We start from the raw sequence: 21,467 nt of genomic DNA, 5'->3' as shown, positions 1-21,467 counted from the left end.
CAAAGGGCCCTTGGTGCCATATGGAGCTCACCAGATGAGAAGACCACAGTTCTCTAGAGACCAGGAAGAAGACGGCCCCTTGGGTCTTGGGGCTGCAGGGCCTAAATCAAGGGGGGGTCTCCAGACTGCCCCTGGGCACTGAGTTCAGGCCCCAAGCCATGGTCCTGGGAGGCTGAACAGAGTTCCCACTCTCCTCAGCACAGGGCAGGGTGAGGCCTGTGGCCACGTGGGCAGCTCTGCGCTCCCACTGACTGTCAAATGCCACCACTCCCATGCCAGGTCTGTCCGCTTACCCCCCCAACCACCCCTTGTAATCTGTACCCGCTACTTCAGCCCCGGCACAGGAAGACCTTTCCCTGTCTCCTGTGGCAACAGAGACCCTCAGCCTCTCCGCCGTGAAAGCTTGGAAACATCTTCCCCTCCCGGGTCTCGGTCATTTAGCAAACATTGTACCTTACTAATGAAGCTCAGCGTAAAGGGCTGATGGTCGGGTGAACATAAATCACTAATGCATGCTCTGGAGAGACCAATAACAAAAGGGGGCTAGCACTTATTAAGTGCCTACTGTGTGCTGACACGAGTGGTAAGAGATTCAGTGAATGTATTACACCTGTATATACTGTTATGTTTAATGAATTATTTATTTATCAAAATAGGTAATACATGTACACACCATTTTTTAAACTAAAGGGTGTAGAGGAATCCATAGGCTTCCCTCACTCCCCTGCCCTCCAGCCATCTGATTCCCTTTCCCACAACCAACCAGTAACCAGTTTTTCATATACTTTTCCAGAAATTAAAAAATATTTATATGTATATATATATTTCATTTTCACAAGTAGAAATAAAACATACCGTCCATCTTCCTTTTTAAAAAATAATACTGTCGGCTGGGTGCGGTGGCTCATGTTTGTAATCCCAGCAATTTGGGAGGCCAAGGCAGGCAGATCACTTGAGGTCAGGAGTTCGAGACCAGCCTGACCAACATGGAGAAACCCCATCTCTACTAAAAATACAAAATTAGCCTGGCGTGGTCGCGCATGCCTGTAATCCCAGCTACTCGGGAAGCTACGGCAGGAGAATAGCTTGAACCCAGGAGGCGGAGGTTGCAGTGAGACGAGATCGCACCATTGCACTCCAGCCTGGGCAACAAAAGCGAAACTCTGTCTAAAAAATAAATAAATAAATAAATACTGTCTTGGAGATTGAATGTGGAATAGCAGCACAGTATTCCACTGCATAAACGTGAACTTTTTTCTTCTTTTTAAAATTACATGAAAGTTGGTCAGGTGCAGTGGCTCACACCTAGGAGCGTCTGTCCGTTAGCTTGTATGTCTGTCCAAATGGAAGTGCCTCCCTGGGCTGGGTGCGGTGGCTCATGCCTGTAATCCCAGTACTTTGGGAGGCCAAGGCAGGAGGATCACTTGAGCCCAGAAGATCGAGGCTGCAGTGAGCCTTGGAGGCATTGCCATACTCCAGCCTGGGCGACAAAGCAAGACGCTGTCTCTAAAAAATGGGATGATGGGGCTCTTCCGAGTGAAAAGGTGGAACTACTGACTTAATCCCACCCTGTCAGTTTGTCATGAGGAAACAGGCTAGAAAAGGGATTGACTTGTCCGTAGTCTGGAGCTGCCTTGTCAGATTCTTCCAGGTACCACTTGAGCATGTGGACGGGCTGGCATTAGCCGTGCACACTGGGCAAATGCTCCACCGCCCTCCCTGCTCTGCTGGGCTTGGGATGAGTATGCAGTGGGTGACACGTCCCTGATGTGTTGTGCCTTCAAGGAGGCCCTTTATTTATTCATTTATTTATTTATGTACAGCTGAGTCTCACTCTGTCACCCAGGCTGGAGTGCAGTGGTGCTACCTCAGCTCATTGCAACCTCCGCCTCCCGGATTCAAGCAATTCTCCTGCCTCAGTCTCTCGAGTAGCTGGGATTACAGGCATGCACCACCATGCCTGGCTAACTTTTGTATTTTAGTAGAGACGGGGTTTCACCATGTTGGCCAGGCTGGTCTCGAACTCCTGACCTCAAGTGATCTGCCCGCGTTGGCCTCCCAAAGTGCTGGGATTACAGGCGTGAGCCACCGCACCTGGCCCAGGGAGGCACTTCCATTCGGACAGATGTACAAGCTAACGGACAGACGCTCCTAGGATGGGTGCTGTGTATTGCTTAGGAAGGGGAGCCTTTGAGGACCCTTGAAATCCCTCCCCTCTGAAGCCTTGGAGGAAGGCGGACTGGCCCAGATTCCCGGATCGGCATCGCCACCTGCCTCTCTGGTCTCCTCCCACCCCAAGGGAGGTCGCGCGGCCACCGCTAGAGGGAGCCGAGAGCGGCCCCGCTTGCGGCTTCTCTCAGACGCTGCCTTTCACGCCTTTCAAGACTGGTCCCCTCTTGTCATTAGGCCCTAGGCCCGCAGCCCTCCTCGGCCCCAACCTCTAGGAGGTGCCCAGCACCAACAGGCCAACGCTATGCCTCCTACCCAGCCCTCCGCTATGAAAACCCTAACGCAGATCTGCTACTGCCCCCATTTTACTAATTAGGACACAGAGAGGCTGACAGATGTGCCTTGGGTCACACAGCTAATGCGTGGCAGAGCCAGAAACCCAGGGGGCCTGGCTCCGGACCCCCATGCCTCAGAGGATCTCAAGCACCTTCCTGTAGCCTTCTGTTCAAGAGGAAACTGAGGCACAGAGCAAGTCTAGAGCGTACTGTGTGGGTGGCCCAGTCTGTCAAGGACCAACTGGAGGCTAAAGCTAGGCAGCCAGCCCCTAGGCAGATGACCACAGCAGAAAAGCCTGTGGGGAGAAGAGGTGCCAGCCTGCCCCAAGGTGGGGGTGCAGGGGGCTGTTGGTGCCTCCCAGGATGGGTGACAGCTGCAGCCTTGGGTGGGAGGCCAGAGGCCCCACACGATAATAACTTTCACTCACTGCCCAAGAGCTAATCCCATTACTTTGCATGGACCCTCTGGGACCACCTCCCTAACCCTCCTTAATCCCCTGTCTCCCTCTGGGAATGGTCCAAGGGCCTCCCTGCCAGCCCATGCCAGCCCCAGGCACAGGCAGACCTTGCCCCTCAAGCTCTGTCAGACAACCTGTGCCCATGAATGCCCATCCGTGCCTGATTCTTGGGGCCCCAAAGGGACAGCCAAGAAGGGTGGAGGTCCCACCTCTCTCACCCACCTTCCCTGCCATCCCTGACCTGCCTGCCAGTCCCCAAGGCACCTTCCCAAGATAGCCTCCGGCTGGGATCCAGGTTTTCTGAGACTCGTGTTCCTTTCTAAGCAGGCTTCTGGGGCTTGTTACCGTTTTTCTTGCAGGAATTGGCAGGAGAGAGCTTGGGTCCACAGTATACTCATCTGTAAAATGGACACAATCGCCCCCACGTTCTATAATCGTTCTGAGGATACAAGGAGACACTATGAGACGCTATGAGGACACAATGAGACACAAACCTCCGGAGTGTTATTATCAGTGGTAGAGCTGTCTTCAGATATGCAAAGGATGTGGATTTATTTAGTGTGTTACCAGAGGGAAGCTCCATGGCCAGAAGGCAGATGTTAGAGAGGAAGATTTTAAAAGATACACACTGTCCTATAATGGTGATAAGAGCTGCCATGTACTTGTCTTGGTCTCTTCCTAAGGTGCCAGGCACTTAAGCTTCACAGCACCCTATGAGGTAGGTACTGTCATTACCTGCGTTTTGCAGATGTGGGAACTAAGGTTAGGAAACGCCACACAGTGGTGGAGTTGGAATCAAAAACAGCTCTGACTCCAGAATTTTCTGGGGCATTCTGCCTCTCAGGATCTGCTCCTAAAAGGGGGAGCTGATGTCTGAGAGATACCCCCACCCCCAAAGTAGTGAGCTCCCCATTTGCCAGAAGTGTTCAAGGTGATGCTGAGGGGCCACACCAGGAACCACTAGTCAGGAACCCTGAGGTCCCGTGGCAGCCCCCAATCCTCCCAGCATTCCCAGGCGCCCGTTTCCAGGAGGAGCCAGGCCACTGCCCCTCCGCAGCCTGGACACTGGGGGGGCTCCCTTTGGTGCCCTGGGCCTCCCTCTCCCCCACCTTCTGCTGCTCCTCATTTACATAAATTATCTCTCTCCAATTATCCATCCAGCTGTCCCAACGGTGATCTGTGAATGAATTAAAAATGGAATATAATTTAATAATGGCTGATTAGAAGGAGATTAGTTGTTATATAAAAATGAAAAGCCAAGAGCCAGCTAGTTGCCCTTAATCTGAGCCAATACCATCGTTATTCTGGAAAGGCCACCCTGGCCACCATCAGGCAAGGCAGGCAGACATGGGGACAAAGATTGGGGGAGAGCCAGGTGGGGCCAGACCACCCCAGAGAGAAGATAGAGCACTGGGAGCTTGGAATTTGCAGCACCTCTGAGCTGTGGGGCGTGGACATCTCCTGTGGCTTCCTTCAAAACAGGTTTGGGTGGCTTCTGGGGTCCCTTTTTGCTCTAAATTCTAGGCACCCTCAGATCAAACCACTGGACTTTCCCAAGGCAGCTACTGACTCACACCAGACCCTGCTGGCATAGAATCTGGGGTTCAGGCGTCTCGTTCCTGTTCAGGCCCCGCCTCTAAGAACACATAGCAGTTGGGAACACAGACCTCCCCGGAGGGGGTCTGCCTGTCTAGGATAGGTGGTCGAAGAGGGTCTCAAGCTTGGTTGACCCAGAAGGTCCATGGAGGATGGACTGGCTGAGACGAAGAAGGGTGAGTGTGCCCAGTGGGACCTCTGGGCCATCTGAACCTCAGGTTAATGACTAGATCTAGTGAAGGGGACTAGTGCCCCTCCTCCAGGAAGCCTGCCCTGATCTCCTGGGCTTTGGGGTGTCCCCAGTGTTTCTATAATGCCCTGTGTTTTCTCCATCAGTGCACTGAGCACTGCCTCTGGGGTGTTCATGCCCCCCTGTTTGTGAGCTCCATGGCTGTTTCATCTCTGTATCACCAGTGTTGGGCACACAGTGGTTGTTCTACCACATCATTGAACAAATAAAGACATCACCTCCAAAAAGCCTCTGTGATTGCCCTAGTGTAGGTTACGCGCTCCTTTCTTTGCTCCCAAACACACTGTGATTATGCCTTTAAAAATAAGGCAAGTCATTGCTGTGGAGAATACAGAGAAAGACAAAATTTTAGGTAAAGATGGATAGATGGAGATAGAGCAAAGTGGTTAAGAGGACCAGTTTGGAGTCAGACTGCCTGGGTATGCATCCCAGGTCCACCTCTTATTGCTGTATGACCTGGGTGGGGCATGTTACTAATCTCTCTGTGCCTCAGTTTCCTCATCTATACAATGGGTGTATATAGTACCTACTCCATAGGATTTTGTGAGAATTAAGTGGAAGCACTTGTGGTTCTTATAATGCTTGTCACACTGTTTAGTACTTGACCACTGACTGGTCTGTTTCCTCCCCAGGCATGGGCTCTTATCTCTGTTGATGGTGCTGGCTGGACAGTGGGCCTGCACAAAGCCATCCCAAGAGCCCTAGCTGCTGCTCTCACACTGCAGGGCCCACAGGGACACAACACTGTGGCAGGACCAGAATGTTTCACTGACCTCGGGCCTTCCCGAAGACACTCGCAGCTCATGGACTGTGACATGCCCATGGAGAGGGGTCTGAGCCCCGAGGCTCGGGTCTGGGCAGCAAGGCCTGTGTGACTGACATAAGAGGATGTCTGCTAGGCCTGAGCTTGCACAAAAGGAATGAAAGGCCTGGGTGGCCAGAGGAGATGGGCATCCAGACCAGGAAGGGAAGGCTGAAGAGCTCTCTGCAGCAGCTGACTCAGGCCTCTGGGGCCACCATGGAGCAGACAGCAAAGGAAATATTGTCCACAGTACCAGAGGCTGGGAATGAATGGAGTGGACACTGGAGGAGGCTGATTCTCTCAAAATGAGAGGCAGTACAGATTGTGCGCAGCAAGTGTTTGTTGATTGGCTAACTGAGCTGCACCAGATTTTTCTAAACTTTGTTAGTCAAGAAAATCTTGATTTCTTATGTTTGTGGAAGGGCCTGGGAATCTGCACATTTGATAAGAGCCCCCGGTGAGTCTCATGAACAGGAGGTTTTGACCCCAAATCCCATCTGTCCCTCAGTCACTGCTGCAGTGCCCTCTGGGAGTGGGGGCTGACTGGTGACCCCCACCTTGCCCACTACCCTCTGACACTCACTCCCATCTCCCCAGTCTCAGCCTCAGTCACTCCCAGGACAATCTCCCTTGTGAAGCCTGAGCACATCCGTCCATATTGCAGCCGGGGGAGGCCTCCCAGACCAGCCCAGGCTGTGGGATAATTTGATATTCAAATCCTGGCAAAGACCTGCTTCAAATTGCTGCAAATTAAGCTGATTTTGCCCCTCTGAATGAGGGATTTGCTCCTGTGGATCAGCCCTCTTCCCAGGACTTGATGAGGTCAGGATTAGAGATGGGGAGAAAAAGCCCGAGGCTGGGGCCGGAGAGCTGGAGAGCTGAGGGGCGGGGGAGCCGAGACCCTGGAGTTAGCGAAGGTTCCCAGGGTCTCAAAAGGCAGCTCTACCCAGTGATGGCGCAGCCTCTGAGGCCCAAATGGGTCAGTTCCACTCCTCCATCCCCCCAGGAGAGCACAGCTCTGTTCCCAAAGCAGTTTGTGGACCTCATCCAATCTTTCCAAGCACCTGTGTCCCAGGGCGGAACTGATCACCCCCATTTCACTGATGAAAGGGGAGATGAGGCTCTATTGGCAAAGACAATCTGGACTCAACCACTGCCACCAACTTGCTGTGTGACCTTGAGCAAGTGACCTCTCTGAGCCTCCTTGTAAGGATGACTGGTGACGCATGCACAGTGCCAGGCACATAGCAAGCCCTCCATAGCATGGGTCAATGTTCCTAACCAAAGCCCTGAAGCTAGAAAATAGCTGGAGGGAGAACGTGGGGCTCTCTAGACCTCAGGAGGAGTCAGTCCCCTGCCTTCTCCTGGAGTTCCGTGCCTTCTCCCAACTCTACCCTCTCCTGACAGGACCTCCCCCATCCCTGGCAGAACCTCATTTCCATCTGTTTTATCAGGGCCTGTACTGTATATTGCAGCAATTTCGAATTGCACCATTAAAGATTTTATGCTGGAGACGTTAAAATTAAAAAGATCTATGTGCAAAGAGTCACAACGAATTTAATCAACTTGATTTAATAGAAAACAGCAAATGGAATTTATGATGCTCCAAAAGACAAGGGAATTTTTTTTCAACAAAAAATAATAAAAAGCACTTTGTGGAAAACAGAAAGTGGAGTGGGGTGGGGGTGGGGGCTCCCCATCTGAGAGTTGATCAGAACCTAATCCGCCGCGAACAACCCCAGTCGGGGCTGTTTGCCCACTAATCCCAGCTGCCATTAAAATATTAAAGATAAATCTAATCGTCTCTTTATCCAAAATAAGCGACTTTTGTGTGGGGAGAAAACATCTAACCCTTTGGGAGGAGAATTAGTCCTAATGCATCAAATGGAATTCGGTCCAGGCAGGGGCAGAATAGGGTTTAGAGGCAAATGAGATGGTAATAGAAATAAAACCCAGAATAACAAATTAAAAACCCTCATTTACACGAATTAAAATGGCTCACAAAAGAGCTGGAGGCCCAGCCCTGCCCTTCTCGGCCCCAGGCCCATTCCCCCCTCCTCTGGTCTCACCCACCCGCAGGCCCCAGAGGAGCCAAGGCCTGACCTCATCCTCGCAACTTTTGCCCCACACCCTCCTGGATACTTACAGGAAGATGCACCCAACATCCGCTCTCCAAGCCCAGGCACAGGCTCGGTTTCTGAAGGCTCTCACCGAGTCTTCATTCATCTCCCCATCTCCCCCTCACCGGCTTTGGGGTCATACAGAACTTCGTGCTTGTCCCAGTGCCCTCTCCTACTATGTGAGGTCTTGATTTGTTTCTATTTATTTATTTAAAGTGTATTTTTTAGAGACAGAGCCTCACTCTGTTGCCCAGGCTGGTGTGCAGTGACTCAATCATAGCTCACTGCAGCCTCAAACTCCTGGGCTCAAGTGATCTTCCTGCCTCAGCCTCCCGAGTAGCTGGGACTACAGGTGTGCATCACCATGCCTGTCTATTCTCTTTTTTTTTTTTTTTTGGTAGAGATGGGATCTTGCTATGTTGCCCAGGCTAGTCTCAAACTCCTGGGCTCAAGTGATACACTGGCCTCGGCCTCCCAGAGTGCTGGGATTAGAGGCTAGAGGCGTCAGCCACCACGCCTGGTCCTAGTTTTATTTCTTAAACCCCCTGAGCCCCTATTACTTGGGGAAAATGAGGATAATAACGGCTCCTGTCCTCACACAGCCCTTCTCCTCAGCCTTGACCCCCACTGCTGCTCCCTGGCCTGGCTCCATGGAATTTGATGAGGCAGCAGCATATGGAAGGCCCAGCACTGTGTCTGATCCATGGGGACTGCTCGATCACAAGCTCTCACTGGAGTTTCCCCTGAAAGGATTCTTAGTCAGCTCAGCACTGAAGGACCCTAGGGAAGTCGGGCCTCTGTCCCTGGGAGGAAGGACGCCTAGCAATGGGCCCGCCAGGGGGGCAGAGGGAGCAGGCAGCAGCCAGTTTGAGTAACTACGTGGGGTCACCCCCTGAGTTGTCACTCGTGGGGGCTGAGGCCACCCCAGATCTTCAGGGTTCTCCCTAAGCAGCCCCTTGCCCCACAAGGTTGCCTCAAGTTTGGCCCTGTGGCTCCTCCTGCATACCCTCCCCCGAACTGGGAACCCCTCCCCACCTTCTGCTCAAGGTCTGGATCCCCTCACATGAATAGCCTGCTCTCTGCCTTGGTGGCTGGACACTTCTCAAAGGAGACACATGCTCCCTCAGGAGGCTCCAGGGCCCTCTGTGAGGCATCACAGATTCATGAGGCCTCGGTACAGACAAGTGTGACAAACCCCTTCCTGAGAGCCTGTTTGGTCTGCCGAGGGGAGAGGGTGAGGAGGGGGCCCTTGTGCCCGAGTAACCCCCACCACACATATCCTACTGGAGCCCCCACACCAGGAGGGCCGGAATACACCTCTGACCTCCCCAGGCTTCCTGACAAATCCACTTGAACAGGAAACTCATGTTGACAGCATTCTATTATGGGATATTAAGTGGAATTGGATTGTGGGGCTAAACCTTTCCCTGGCTGGGTTTCTGCATTCGGTTGGCCTCCTCCCCTCTGTGCCTACCACAGTCCTTCCCCCCAGCAGGGCTCAGACGGGAGGGAGGGGGTTTCCTGCCCACCTTCGTCAAATTCTTCCCCCAGACTCTCTCCCTGACCCTTGGACTATGACAAATGGTGATTCTAGTAGTGATTTTCAAGAGAAAATTGGGCTGTGGCTGTGTGAGAGTGGGTGACCTTCTTCCCAACGTCTTCCCAGGATGGCTAAAAGAAAACATGAGGATGACCGGGCCCAGTGGCCCACGCCTGTAATCCCAGCACTTTGGGAGGCCGAGGCGGGCAGACCACCTGAGGTCAGAAATTCAAGACCAGCCTGGCCAACATAGTGAAGCCTTGTCTCTACTAAAAATACAAAAATTAACTGGGCCTGGTGGCGCGTGCCTGTAATCCCAGCAACTTGGAGGCTGAGGTAGGAGAATCACTTGAACCTGGGAGGCAGAGGTTGCAGTGAGCCCAGAGTGTGCCACTGGACTCTAATCAGGGCGACAAGAGCAAAACTCCATCAAAAAAAAAAAAAAAAAGAAAGGAAGAAAGGAAGAAAGAAAAGAAAGAAGGGAGGGAAGGAGGAAGGAAAGAAGGAAAGAGAAAGAAGGAGACAGAGAAAGAAAGAAAGAAAGAAAGAAAGAAAGAAAGAAAGAAAGAAAGAAAGAAAGAAAGAAAAAGAAAGAAAGAAAGAAAGAAAGGAAGGAAGGAAGGAAGGAAGGAAGGAAGGAAAAGAAAGGAAGGAAGGAAGGAAGAAAGAAAAAGAAAGGAAGGAAGGAAGGAAGGAAGGAAGGAAGGAAGAAAGAGAAAGAAAGAAAGAAAGAAAGAAAGAAAGAAAGAAAGAAAGAAAGAAAGAAAGAAAGAAAGAAAGAAAGAAAGAAAGAAAGAAAGAAAACATGGCCGGGCGCGGTGGCTCAAGCCTGTAATCCCAGCACTTTGGGAGGCAGAGACGGGCGGATCACGAGGTCAGGAGATCGAGACCATCCTGGCTAACACCGTGAAACGCCGTCTCTACTAAAACATACAAAAAACTAGCCGGGCGACATGGCGGGCGCCTGTAGTCCCAGCTACGTGGGAGGCTGAGGCAGGAGAATGGCGTGAACCTGGGAGGCGGAGCTTGCAGTGAGCTGAGATCCGGCCACTGCACTCTAGCCTGGGTGACAAAGCGAGACTCCGTCTCAAAAAAAAAAAAAGAAAGAAAGAAAACATGAGGAGATGGTGGGCAGGGTGGGATTTTTCCAGAGGGGTGTCCTAAGCCTAAGATTTGGTGGAAAAGCGTTGGGAGGTGATGGTCACAGGCAAAGGAGCTGGGGCCTCACTGCTGCAGGTCAGTGATCATTCTAGCTTCGTAGTTCAGGCCCCCTGTTGCCTCCTCTAGGAAGTTTTCCCTGCATGGCCCATATTAAAAAGGGGAAATGGAGGCATGGTGAAAGCTAAGTTGCCAGGTCACACAGCTAGCAGGTGGTAAACGGGGGAATTGAGCCCAGGACTGTGTAATTTAAGAGCCAGTGTCATTAACCACTACACCACGCTGCCTTGTGGGTGATCTTTTCTTTTTTATTTTTTTGGAGACAGAGTTTTGCTCTGTCACCCAGGTTGGAGTGCAATGGCTTGATCTCGGCTCACTGCAACCTCCGATTCCCAGGTTCAAGCAATTCTCCTCCTGAGGAGGAGAATCAGCCTCCCGAGTAGCTGGGACTACAGGCATGTGCTACCACATCCAGCTAATTTTTTGTATTTTTAGTAAAAACGGAGTTTCACCATATTGGCCAGGCTGGTCTCAAATTCCTGACCTCAGGTGATACACCCGCCTCGGCCTCCCAAAGTGCTGGGATTACAAATGTGAGCCACCGCGCCTGGCCCTTGTGGGTGATCCTGGCCTGGAGGAGATCCGGAAGAAGGAAAGGCGGAAAGACCCAGAAGGAAAGGCGGAAAGACCCAGCACGCACAGCGCGCCAGAGCCTGTCTGCATGCTTCATTTCCGTCATGTCCCTAGGTCCTCTCAGTCTCACTGCAGAGCAGGTTCTCAAAAGAGATTCCCATTTTACAGAAGGAAAAACAGAATCGAAGAGGTTAAGGGAGCCCTTTCTCCACCTTTGTTCACGTTACAGGCCTTCCTCAGGAGCCCTCTCTTCCTCCCCCTAACACCTTGCCAAGTAATGCCGGCCTGTCTTCATGCTCATAACAGTGTTCCGGGCAGTCTTCCCAGATGCCCCTTTCCTGAGACCTTGGCCCTGGCCCTCCACCTCCACCCTACCAGCCTTGCCATCTTCTCTCCCACCCCAAGTCCCCCCAGAACATGGCCATTTGCACCCCACCTCCCAGTCTTGCCCTTTGCCACCCACAGGCTTCTGTGCTCTGTCCCTGGCCAGTCACTGAGTGCAATGAGGCAGAGGCCCCGGCATAATCCCCCCATGGACCCATCCCAGTGCCAGGGTTTGGCGAGGCATTGAGAGCAATAGGTGATTCTATAGGTGGGCTCTGTTGGCCTTCAGTGGAAAGGACTTGAGCTTGAGTCAGGGAACACCCACAGACATTTAGTAAAGGTGTATCAGAGAGGGGGAGAAGACATTTGGGATATATTACAATGTATTCAGGGAGGAAGAAAGTTTACAAAACAGTATACCGAAGGATCACTTTTTAAAAAATAGAAACAAGGTCTCACTATGCTGCCCAGGCTTGTCTCAAACTCGTGGGCTCATGTGATCCTCTTGCCTCAGCCTCCTGCGTAGCTGGGATTACAGGTGTGAGCCACTGCGCCTGGCTCCCCATTTTTGGGAATACAAGTACTTACATGTTTAGAAAGCTGCCAAGCAACAGGTAAACCAAAATATTAATGGCAGTTATCTCTGGATGATTTTAATGTTTTTCTTTTTATTTATCAATATTTTCTTATTTTTCACCATGAACATGTATTACTTGTATAATAATAATAAAGGTATGTTGGAATGAGGTTTTCCTGACAAGGCACTTTTCAGAATCTTGGTGATTCGTCTAAGTCTTTTTTTTTTTTTTTTTTTTTTTCTGCCCAGGCTGGAGTGCAGTGGTATGATCTCGGCTCACTGCAACCTCCGTGCTCTGGATTCAAATGATTCTCTTGCCTCAGCCTCCCAAGTAGCTGGGATTACAGGTGCCTTCCACCGTGTCTGGCTAATTTTTGTATTTTTAGTAGAGATGAGGCTTCGCCATGTTGGCCAGGCTGGTCTCGAACTCCTGACCTCAAGTGATTGGCCTGTGTCGGCCTCCCAAAGTAGTGGAATTATAGGGATGAGCCACTGAGCCCAGCCTTTCTAATTCGTGTTTGCCCCTAACCAACCACTAGCAGGGAACTTGGGTGTAGCAGGGGCATCTGGGAGTAACTGAGGCTGGGTCTTGTCTGAGCCCCGCAGGCTGGGGAATGGGAAGAGGTAAACCTAGGTCAAGAAGTGGGATGGAGTAGAGGGGCCTGGAAGGCTCTGAGCCATTGGTGGCCCCTGGAATTATTGGAAGCACCCTTGGGGCTAAGGAAGAAGGGGAAGGAGAAAGGCCTAGCAGTGGGGCAAGGATGACAGAAGGAGAGGACAGAAGGAGGCCTAGGAGACAAACCATGCACAAGAAGCGCCCTGTGGGAAGAGGCAGAAGTTCGAAGCCAGTGAGCCCGTGGGAAAGGGGCAGGAGGGTGCTGCATCCCAGGTTGAGGCCTTGGAATAGAGAGGGCAGTGACCCTTGGGATGGGCATCTAGAAGCCCAGGGCCCAGCCAGGGCTGAAAACAAAGGGGCTCTGGAAAGAAGAGGTTTGGGGGGACCACTGAGGTGAGGCTTCACTCCAGAGGCTGGATGGGTTTGACCAAAAGAGGCGAGTTCAGATGAGGCTTCTACATGGCCATGGAGTAGGGTCAGCACCAAGACTGCTGCTCTTTAGCATCCTCATCACCAGTCTGGGAACTGTGCGTCTGGTAAGGTAACAGGTTGGCCAACCACATTTGAGTTCTTTTGGGGAAGGCCACAAGGAGCATGGCTTTTGCAGTGTCCTGGGCCTGCACTCAAACCTCATCTCTGCCACTCACTTCTCTGTGGCATTAGCCAAGCTACATACCCTGTCCGACCCTTATTCTCTAAAATGGGATTTGTAACATAACAGGCAGAGTGTCTTAGTTAAGATCTTCTTTAATTGATAGAGTGACAGAAACCCACGATGAACTGATGGGAAGGCTGGAGCATTACAGTGCAACTTTGGCCAGGGCAGGAAGGTGAACTTGAGCCAAAGGAGTGCCTGGAGAGGGGACTCCCATGTTGGCCAACTCCTTCATATCATCCTGATGCTCTGGCCATGGACTTTCTTCAGAGGCAGAAAAAGTAGTTGTTGACAACTCCCAGGATTGTTGTGTTACATCTTCTCCACTACCAGCAACAGACTAAACCCAAATCTGTCTCAAATCCAGAAATCCCAAGAAATTGTGGGGAGACCTCGGTCAGGGACCCATCCCTGAACCAACCAACTATGGCCTGAGAGATGAAGTCACTTAGAACACAAAGAACAGGGTCAAATGATCCACCTGCCTCAGCCTCCCAAAGTGCTGGGATTACAGTCATGAGCCACCATGCCCAGCCTATTCCTTTACTTTCTTAATAAACTTGTTTCACTTTACCATATGGACTCACACTCTCTTGGGGTCTGGATCAGGATCCTTTTCTGTAACACTATGGCTTTATACTGCTTGGATGTCCGTTAAGAAAGAACTTGCTATTCAGGTGCAAGAGTGCAGTCAGTAGATGGCCTCTAGCTGTAGCCCCTCTGAACTCCACTGCAGCGAGCTCCAGAGTGACACAGGATCTGGCCATTTCTGCCCAGCTCAAACTCCTCTAATGGACAGCCTTTGCTCTGAGCTCCGTTAGGTTGGCTGAGACGGCCAGATGTACACTGCAGTTTGAGGCTTCTTCTGCCCAGTCCTGCTTCCTCCTCTTCACCTTTCACAGGTGTCACCCCTCCCTGATAAGCCACTTGCACTCCCCAGCTTGTGTCCCAGCTGCTGCTTCCTTAGAGTCCCCAAACTGTTTGCCACAAAACCTCATTCCCTGAATTCAAATACTGACTACACAACTTCACTAGCTGCCTGACTGTAACCATGCTGTAACTCAGTTTCCTCATCTGTAAAAAGGAGAAAATAGAAGCATCCACCTGATGGTTTTTTGTGAGTTTTAAATATGATAATCTGTGTACAGCGTTGACCAAAATGCCTGGCACATAGTAAGCACTCAATAAACGTTAGCTGAGATTGCTAGACGTAGTTGTAAATCTCAATAGATCAATGCTAGTCATATGTAAATGACAGAGAGTAGAATACCAAGTCAACAGGAATAAATCTTCAGGTGGATCTTCAAAAGACTGAAGAATAAGAAATGTAGGAAGATGAGTCGCAATTGTGGACAAGTATAACACAGAAAAAATAAAGCTTGTAAATGAGATGGTTGATATACTCTGAGTTATCATTTATAAACAAGAAACAGATGACCAGACATCTGCACAATCCTTCACCATCTTTGGAACACTTTTCTGAGAGCCCTCTAAGAAAGCCAGGACAGGCATCACTATCCCCACTTTACAGATGAAAGAACTGATGGACAGAGAAAAAGACTCGCCCCACAGGACACCACAAGTACTAGAGGCAGGATTAGAACTGTGGCTGTAACCCTGCTGCAGGGCAAGGGAGCCCCCAAATCGGGGCTCTGCCTGGGAAGGTTTTTTGTTTTTGTTTTTGTTTTTTCTGAGACAGAGTCTCAGTCTGTTGCCCAGGCTGGAGTGCAGTGGCATGATCTCGGCTCACCGTAGCCTCCGCCTCCCAGGTTCAAACAATTCTCTGCCTCAGTCTCCTGAGTAGCTGGGACTACAGGCGCCCACCACCACGCCCGGCTAATTTGTGTATTTTTAGTAGAGACGGGGTTTCACCATGTTGGCCAGGTTGGTCTCGAAATCCTGACTTCAGGCAATCCGCCTGCCTTGGCCTCCCAAAATGCTGGGATTACAAGTATGAACCACCGCACCCTGCTGAAAACAGCTTTATTGAGATGGCAGTGTTGCAGCTCTGTGACTGCCTCTGCAGAGCAGGACTAACTCACAGGCAGTGTGTTGAGAATAGCAGCTCCAGGGCAGGTCCGCAGTCACATTTATACCTACTTCAAATTGCATGCAAATTAAGGGGTAAGTTATTCAGAAATTTCTAGAAAAAGAGTGGTGACTTCTAGGTGTTGCCATGGCTACGGTTAACTGTCATGGTGCACTGGTGGGTGTGTCTTATGGGAGGGTGCTTTAATCCCTTCTCTGTTTCAGCCAGTCTTCAGTCTGGTCCGGAGTCGAGTCCAGCCTCCGTCCTCAGCTTTTTCTGTGCAGAGAATACTGGGCATTATGGAAAAAAAGCCCAAAGCGAAACAGTAAGGAGCTTCCCAGTAGCAAAGCCAAAGTTGGTTGTACCTAGACCACTGCCAAAGCTATTCTAGGGGCCACCACTCAAGACGTGGGAGAAGGACATCTAGATGGCAGGGAAGAGAAGAGGATGAAGCGAGTATCGAGTTTTATGAGGCTGGAGAGGAGAGACAGATCCAAGAAAGATTTCTAGCTGTTAGGACTTGGGGACAAACCAGATCTCTGCTATGACAGCAACCCTTCCATTTTCTGGCAGGTCAAAATGTTTGATTTCAAAAGTTTCTCCATGGTATCACTGAAGAATCACTTGTGGCCTCTAGTAACAGAGATCGGAGACCAGCGGCTTAAACGCTGAGCTCATTGGGGCAGTCCTGGGCTGATATGGTGGCTCATGGGTTTTTAGGCACCCAGACTCCTTCCTTCTTTCTGCTGTAATGTTGGCTTCCATCTTCAAGGTCACCTCACATCCAAAACGGCTGCTGGAATACTAGCCATAATGTCCGTGTTTCAGAAAGGAAGCCAGAAGAAAGGTGAAAAGAGCAAAAATGGTGTGTGCCAAATGTCTTAGAGTCTTCTAGGATGAAGGAAGCTGGGAAGTGTGGTCTTTTATCTAGGGATAGTACCACTGAAAAAAAAATAGGGTTCTCATACTAAGAAGGAAGGAGAGGATGGAAATTGGGATGACAGCCATACCCATAGAGCCAGAATTTACAAAGAGATCTCTCTCCAAAACCTTTCTCTTTATAATCCCATGCTAATCACAGCTCAAATTTGGCCCAAATTAGATTATTTAGAGAAATTAACATCCCCAGCTTAGATTGTGGTGGACAGTAGGGTTAGGTACCACATTCACATCCTGTAATAATTTTAAGTCTGGGTTATGATCAACTCTGATTTCACCAAAAAGGGGATTTACTAGAAAGATACTGAGTAGTGGCCAGGCGCGGTGGCTGAAGCCTGTAATCCCAGCATTTTAGGAGGCCGAGGTGGGCAGATAACCTGAGGTCAGGAGTTTGAGACCAGCCTAGCCAATAGGGTGAAACCCCATCTCTACTAAAAATACAAAAATTAGCCGGACATGGTGGTGCTTTCCTGTAATCCCAGCTACTTGAGAGACTGAGGCAGGAGAATTGCTTGAACCTGGGAGGCGGAGGTTGCAGTGAGCCAAGATGGCACCACTGCACTCTACCCTGGGTGACAGAGCTAGACTCTGTCTCAAAAAACAAAGAAAGAGGCCGGGCACGGTGGCTCAAGCCTGTAATCCCAGCACTTTGGGAGGCCGAGATGGGCAGATCACAAGGTCAGGAGATCGAGACCATCCTGGCTAACATGGTGAAACCCCGTCTCTACTAAAAAATACAAAAAACTAGCTGGGCAACGTGGCGGGCGCCTGTAGTCTCAGCTACTCGGGAGGCTGAGGCAGGAGAATGGCGTGAACCTGGGAGGTGGAGCTTGCAGTGAGCTGAGATCCGGCCACTGCACTCCAGCCTGAGCGGCAGAGCGAGACTCCGTCTCAAAAAAAAAAAAAAAAAAAGAAAGAAAGAAAGAAAGGAAGGAAGAAAGACACTGAGTAGCTCAGAGATTCACCAGTAGGTGTAGAGACCAGAATCAATGCCCAAAATCTTGCCACAGTACTAGTCTGATGAAGCTACTGTGATTACTGTCACCTTCACTGGACCCTAGGTAAGTGCCGAGGCTCCCACTACTGCCACCATCAACCCTGGGCACGGAATTCTGTTGCAAACTTATTGCCCTGCAACTTAATCTTGCTGCAACCATTACTGCTACCAGAGAACATTCTCTATAGTTCTTGCTCCTCGTGTCACTGACTCTGGCTAAAAGTCCAAGATGATTGCATCTGACCAGTGGAGCCCAGGTCACATGGCCACACTCTAGCTGCAAGGGAAGCTGGAAAAGCAAATGTTTGGCATTTCCAGTTTCATTGCAGAATAAGAACTCTGGGCTGGGCACAGTGGCTCACAGCTGTAATCCCAGCACTTTGGGAGGCTGAGGCAGGTGGATCATAAGGTCAGGGATTTGAGACCAGCCTGGCCAACACGGTGAAACCCCATCTCTACTGAAAATACAAAAATTAGCTGGGCGTGGTGGCACATGCCTATAGTCCCAGCTATTCAGGAGGCTGAGGCAGGAGAATTGCTTGAACCCAGGAGGCGGAGGTTGCAGTGAACCTAGACTGCACCATTGCACTCCAGTCTGGGTGACCGAGTGAGACTCTGTCTCAAAAAAAACAGCAACGCCAGGCGTGGTGGCTCAAGCCTGTAATCCCAGCACTTTGGGAGGCCGAGGCGGGTGGATCACGAGGTCAGGAGATCGAGACCATCCTGGCTAACACGGTGAAACCCCGTCTCTACTAAAAAATACAAAAAACTAGCCGGGCGAGGTGGCGGGCGCCTGTAGTCCCAGCTACTCAGGAGGCTGAGGCAGGAGAATGGCGTGAACCCGGGAGGCGGAGCTTGCAGTGAGCTGAGATCCGGCCACTGCACTCCAGCCCGGGCGACAGAGCGAGACTCCGTCTCAAAAAAAAAAAAAAAAAAGGCCGGGCGCGGTGGCTCAAGCCTGTAATCCCAGCACTTTGGGAGGCCGAGGCGGGCGGATCACGAGGTCAGGAGATCGAGACTATCCTGGCTAACCCGGTGAAACCCCGTCTCTACTAAAAAATACAAAAAACTAGCCGGGCGAGGTGGCGGGCGCCTGTAGTCCCAGCTACTCGGGAGGCTGAGGCAGGAGAATGGCATGAACCCGGGAGGCGGAGCTTGCAGTGAGCTGAGATCCGGCCACTGCACTCCAGCCTGGGTGACAGAGCGAGACTCCGTCTCAAAAAAAAAAAACAAAAACCAGCAACAACAACAAAACACACACAAAAAACTCTGTCTTCCACTAGGACTTGTAAATTGGGGAACTTCCCTAAATAGGAATCAAATTGAAATGTAGAACAGCCCAAAAAATAATCACTGTCCATTATAAGACTTTACATTGTTTCATGCGATCCTCACAACAACCCTCTAAAGTAGGCCTTACGTTCCCATTTTTTGCTTGAGAAAATGGAAGTTCAAAGAATGAAGTAACTTTCCCAAGGTCATTTAAATAGAAGGGCCAAGCTGTACACCTCAGAGAGCCAATAAGTACGGAATCTGGAAATGTCTTCTTGGGATCAGATCCTGGTGGTGCCTCTGCAGCCCACATCCCTTTCCTTTCCTTGACGAGATGCCCCATGGTCATGGCCCCTGGCCCCCACCTGCTTTCTGGGTCTTTGGGGGAAGACACCTTCAAGGTCATGTGCTCTCTGCCTTCCTCACACCCACCTGCTTTTCCACACATTTACAACAGCTTAATAGCTTAATAGTAATGGCTGCTGTGAGTGCCGACTGTTCATCGTGTGATCCTAGCTTTGACCCTGATTTTGACAGAGAGATGGAAGCCAAACTTCCAGGAGTCAGAAGAGAGGCTACAGGGCCCTCGACCCAGAGAAGCTGACATGGGGGCTGCTGGGACTCCGTTGGGAGAACACGGAAGTGGTTTTCAAAAAGACTTCTGGTTCCAAGGCCTCTGAGCTCCAGACTATCGGAATCATACTCTGCCTTGGGAGATCACTGGGTACTTTCAAATTTCTTCTGTGTAAATCCCAAGGCCATCTCTTCTCTCCATCTCCACTGCCACCCTCCACCCTGAAGCCATCCCCTCCTGGCTCTTGCCTGGACCACATTGTGAGTCTCCTCGCTGGCCTTCCTGTTTCACAACTACCAATAGCTTTCTCTCTCTCCCACTGGGGATAACATTCAAAGTCCTTGCCCTGGCCCAGGAGGCCCGGTTTATGAACCCCAATGAGCTCTTCTGCCTTCCCCTCTAGCCTCCGTCACCTCCTTACTGGTCCTCAGAGACACCTACGTGGTTGACTCCCAGGACATGCACACATGCAGACCCTCTAACCCCACCCCCTGCCCCTGTACCCCCCAAGATTGGCTTCTTCTCCCCACCCAGGTCTCTGCCCAAATGCTAACTCCTCAGAAAGGCCCCTCCTGCCCTGCATCCAAAAGAGGCCCCTCAATTAGCCGGGCGTGGTGGCACACACCCGTAATCCCAGCCACTTGGGAGGCTGAGGCAGGTGAATCGCTTGAACCCAGGAGGCGGAGGTTGCAGTGAGCTGAGATTGCTCTACTGCACTCCAGCCTGGGCAACAGAGTGAGACTCCGTCTCAAAAACAAACAAACAAACAAAAGAGGCCCCTCCTGCAGTCACTCATGCAGCTTGATTTCCTCCTTAGCACTTTTCACCTTCTTAAATGGTCTTGCTTATGTCCTTGCCTGTTTGTGAACTGTACCCCACAAGCAGAACATAAATCCCATGACAATAAGGGCTTTGCTTTCTTTCACCCCACTGTATTCCCACCAAGAATAGTAGCTGACACATAGTAGGTGCTCAATAAATATTTGTTGAAGGAATAAATACTCAAACAGATTGTCTTACAACAGTCTCGTGGGGGGGCTGTGAAACAGAACACATGCCCTCTCAGGGCATCAGGATGGTGGCACCCCCACCATCTGAGCCTGAAGGGGAACCTGAGACAGAGCCCGAGGTGGCCAGCCAGGTGGTGATGGACAGTCAGGTATGGCTGCGTCTTTCCATTGTTCCACACTGCCCGAAGCTGAACTTGGCAGGAGAGACAAAGATGTGTGCTGATGTCTTGCTTTTTCCTTGAGAGGCTAAGGAAGGGGTAACGCTGAGGGAGTCGTGACGTAGGGACTGTGGGCAGCTAAAACCTGATAGGTAATATTCTGCTGGGATGAGACCCTCAGCTGAGCTACAAGGGGCACCTTGAACATGACTGACAGAAGGCCTTCTACAAGGCTGCTGGAGGCATTACCAAGAGCCTGTTCCTTCCCTCCCACTCCTCCAGGCCCTCCAAGAAAACTCTAAGAGTACAGGTGACTCCTTGGGCACTTGGAAAACTAGAAGGAAAAAAAAACAGGCCCAGGTGTTTGAGGTGAGATGCTCTTAGCAGTCCTGGGTTTTGGGGATGCCCCGCAGCCTGGACCTGGGTAGCCCTTCCCAAGCCCTCTGAGGACCCCCTTTCTTTCTTCCCTCCCATTCTCCACGGGCCATGGTAGCTCAAGCATTTTGGGGACAGGGTTCACCTCCCTCTATCCAGGATCCCTTTCTCTGCTTGAGGCTCTGGTTCCATCTTTAAGAAAATCAGAATGCAGTGGACTTTGACTCCAGCTCGGCCCTGGGCAGCTGTGTATTGCTGGGGAGGTCACCCAGCCTCTCCAAAGTTGCTTCCTCATTTGAAAAAATAATACACACCTTTCAGGGTAGTTGGAAGGATTCACTGAGACAATGCAAAACGTCCAGGAATTAATAAATGTTCAGTGTGTGTAGGTTAAATGTGAGTCAAAATCCCTCCTGTTTTCCTCCCAGCATGAGCCTCTTTACTGAACAAAGGGAACCGAATATCTGGTCCCATGTCTGATGACGGGAGGAGGTGAGAGCAAGACTTTGGGGAGGGCACATCCCAAGACTCTCTCAAGAGAACTGTCCAGCACAAGGAAAAATAAGGTTTACCCCTCAGGGTAAGCCCAAAATACACAAGCGTATTACAAAAGTAAAACACATTCATGGGTGACAGATTCATAATGGGATTATTGATTCAAACACAGATCCTTTCTCTTCCCTGCATTTTCCAACCCCTCCCAAAAAATTGTTGCTGATGGCTGGGTAGTGACTCAGGGAGGCAACTAGCAAGGGAGAATGATTTGGCTGTAACTGGTGCCACAAATGACCAGTAACCAAAGCAAAGGGTAGAGACAACATCCTCCCTCTTCCCTAATTGCCCTCTTAGAGTTTTAGTGTCTTATTTGTGACAAGGGGGA

The 21,467-nt window shown here is 50.7% G+C and overlaps 1 protein-coding gene across 1 annotated transcript in view; it reads left to right on the top strand.

Annotated features, from left to right (window-relative positions):
- LOC105495803 (lin-52 DREAM MuvB core complex component) overlaps positions 1 to 7,353 on the top strand; it is a 142,541-nt gene extending 135,188 nt beyond the window's left edge. The window contains exon 6 of the mRNA XM_071099884.1: positions 5,441 to 7,353. Coding sequence (XP_070955985.1) covers positions 5,441 to 5,463 — 23 coding nt within the window. The 3' untranslated portion in view covers positions 5,464 to 7,353. The remainder of the gene's footprint in view (positions 1 to 5,440) is intronic.
- Positions 7,354 to 21,467: the final 14,114 nt, after the last annotated feature.

Source organism: Macaca nemestrina, chromosome 7 (genome assembly GCF_043159975.1).
Source record: "Macaca nemestrina isolate mMacNem1 chromosome 7, mMacNem.hap1, whole genome shotgun sequence".
NCBI lineage: Eukaryota > Metazoa > Chordata > Mammalia > Primates > Cercopithecidae > Macaca > Macaca nemestrina.
Note: the sequence above shows the minus strand (reverse complement) of the source record. Positions and strands in the feature narration are given on the sequence as shown.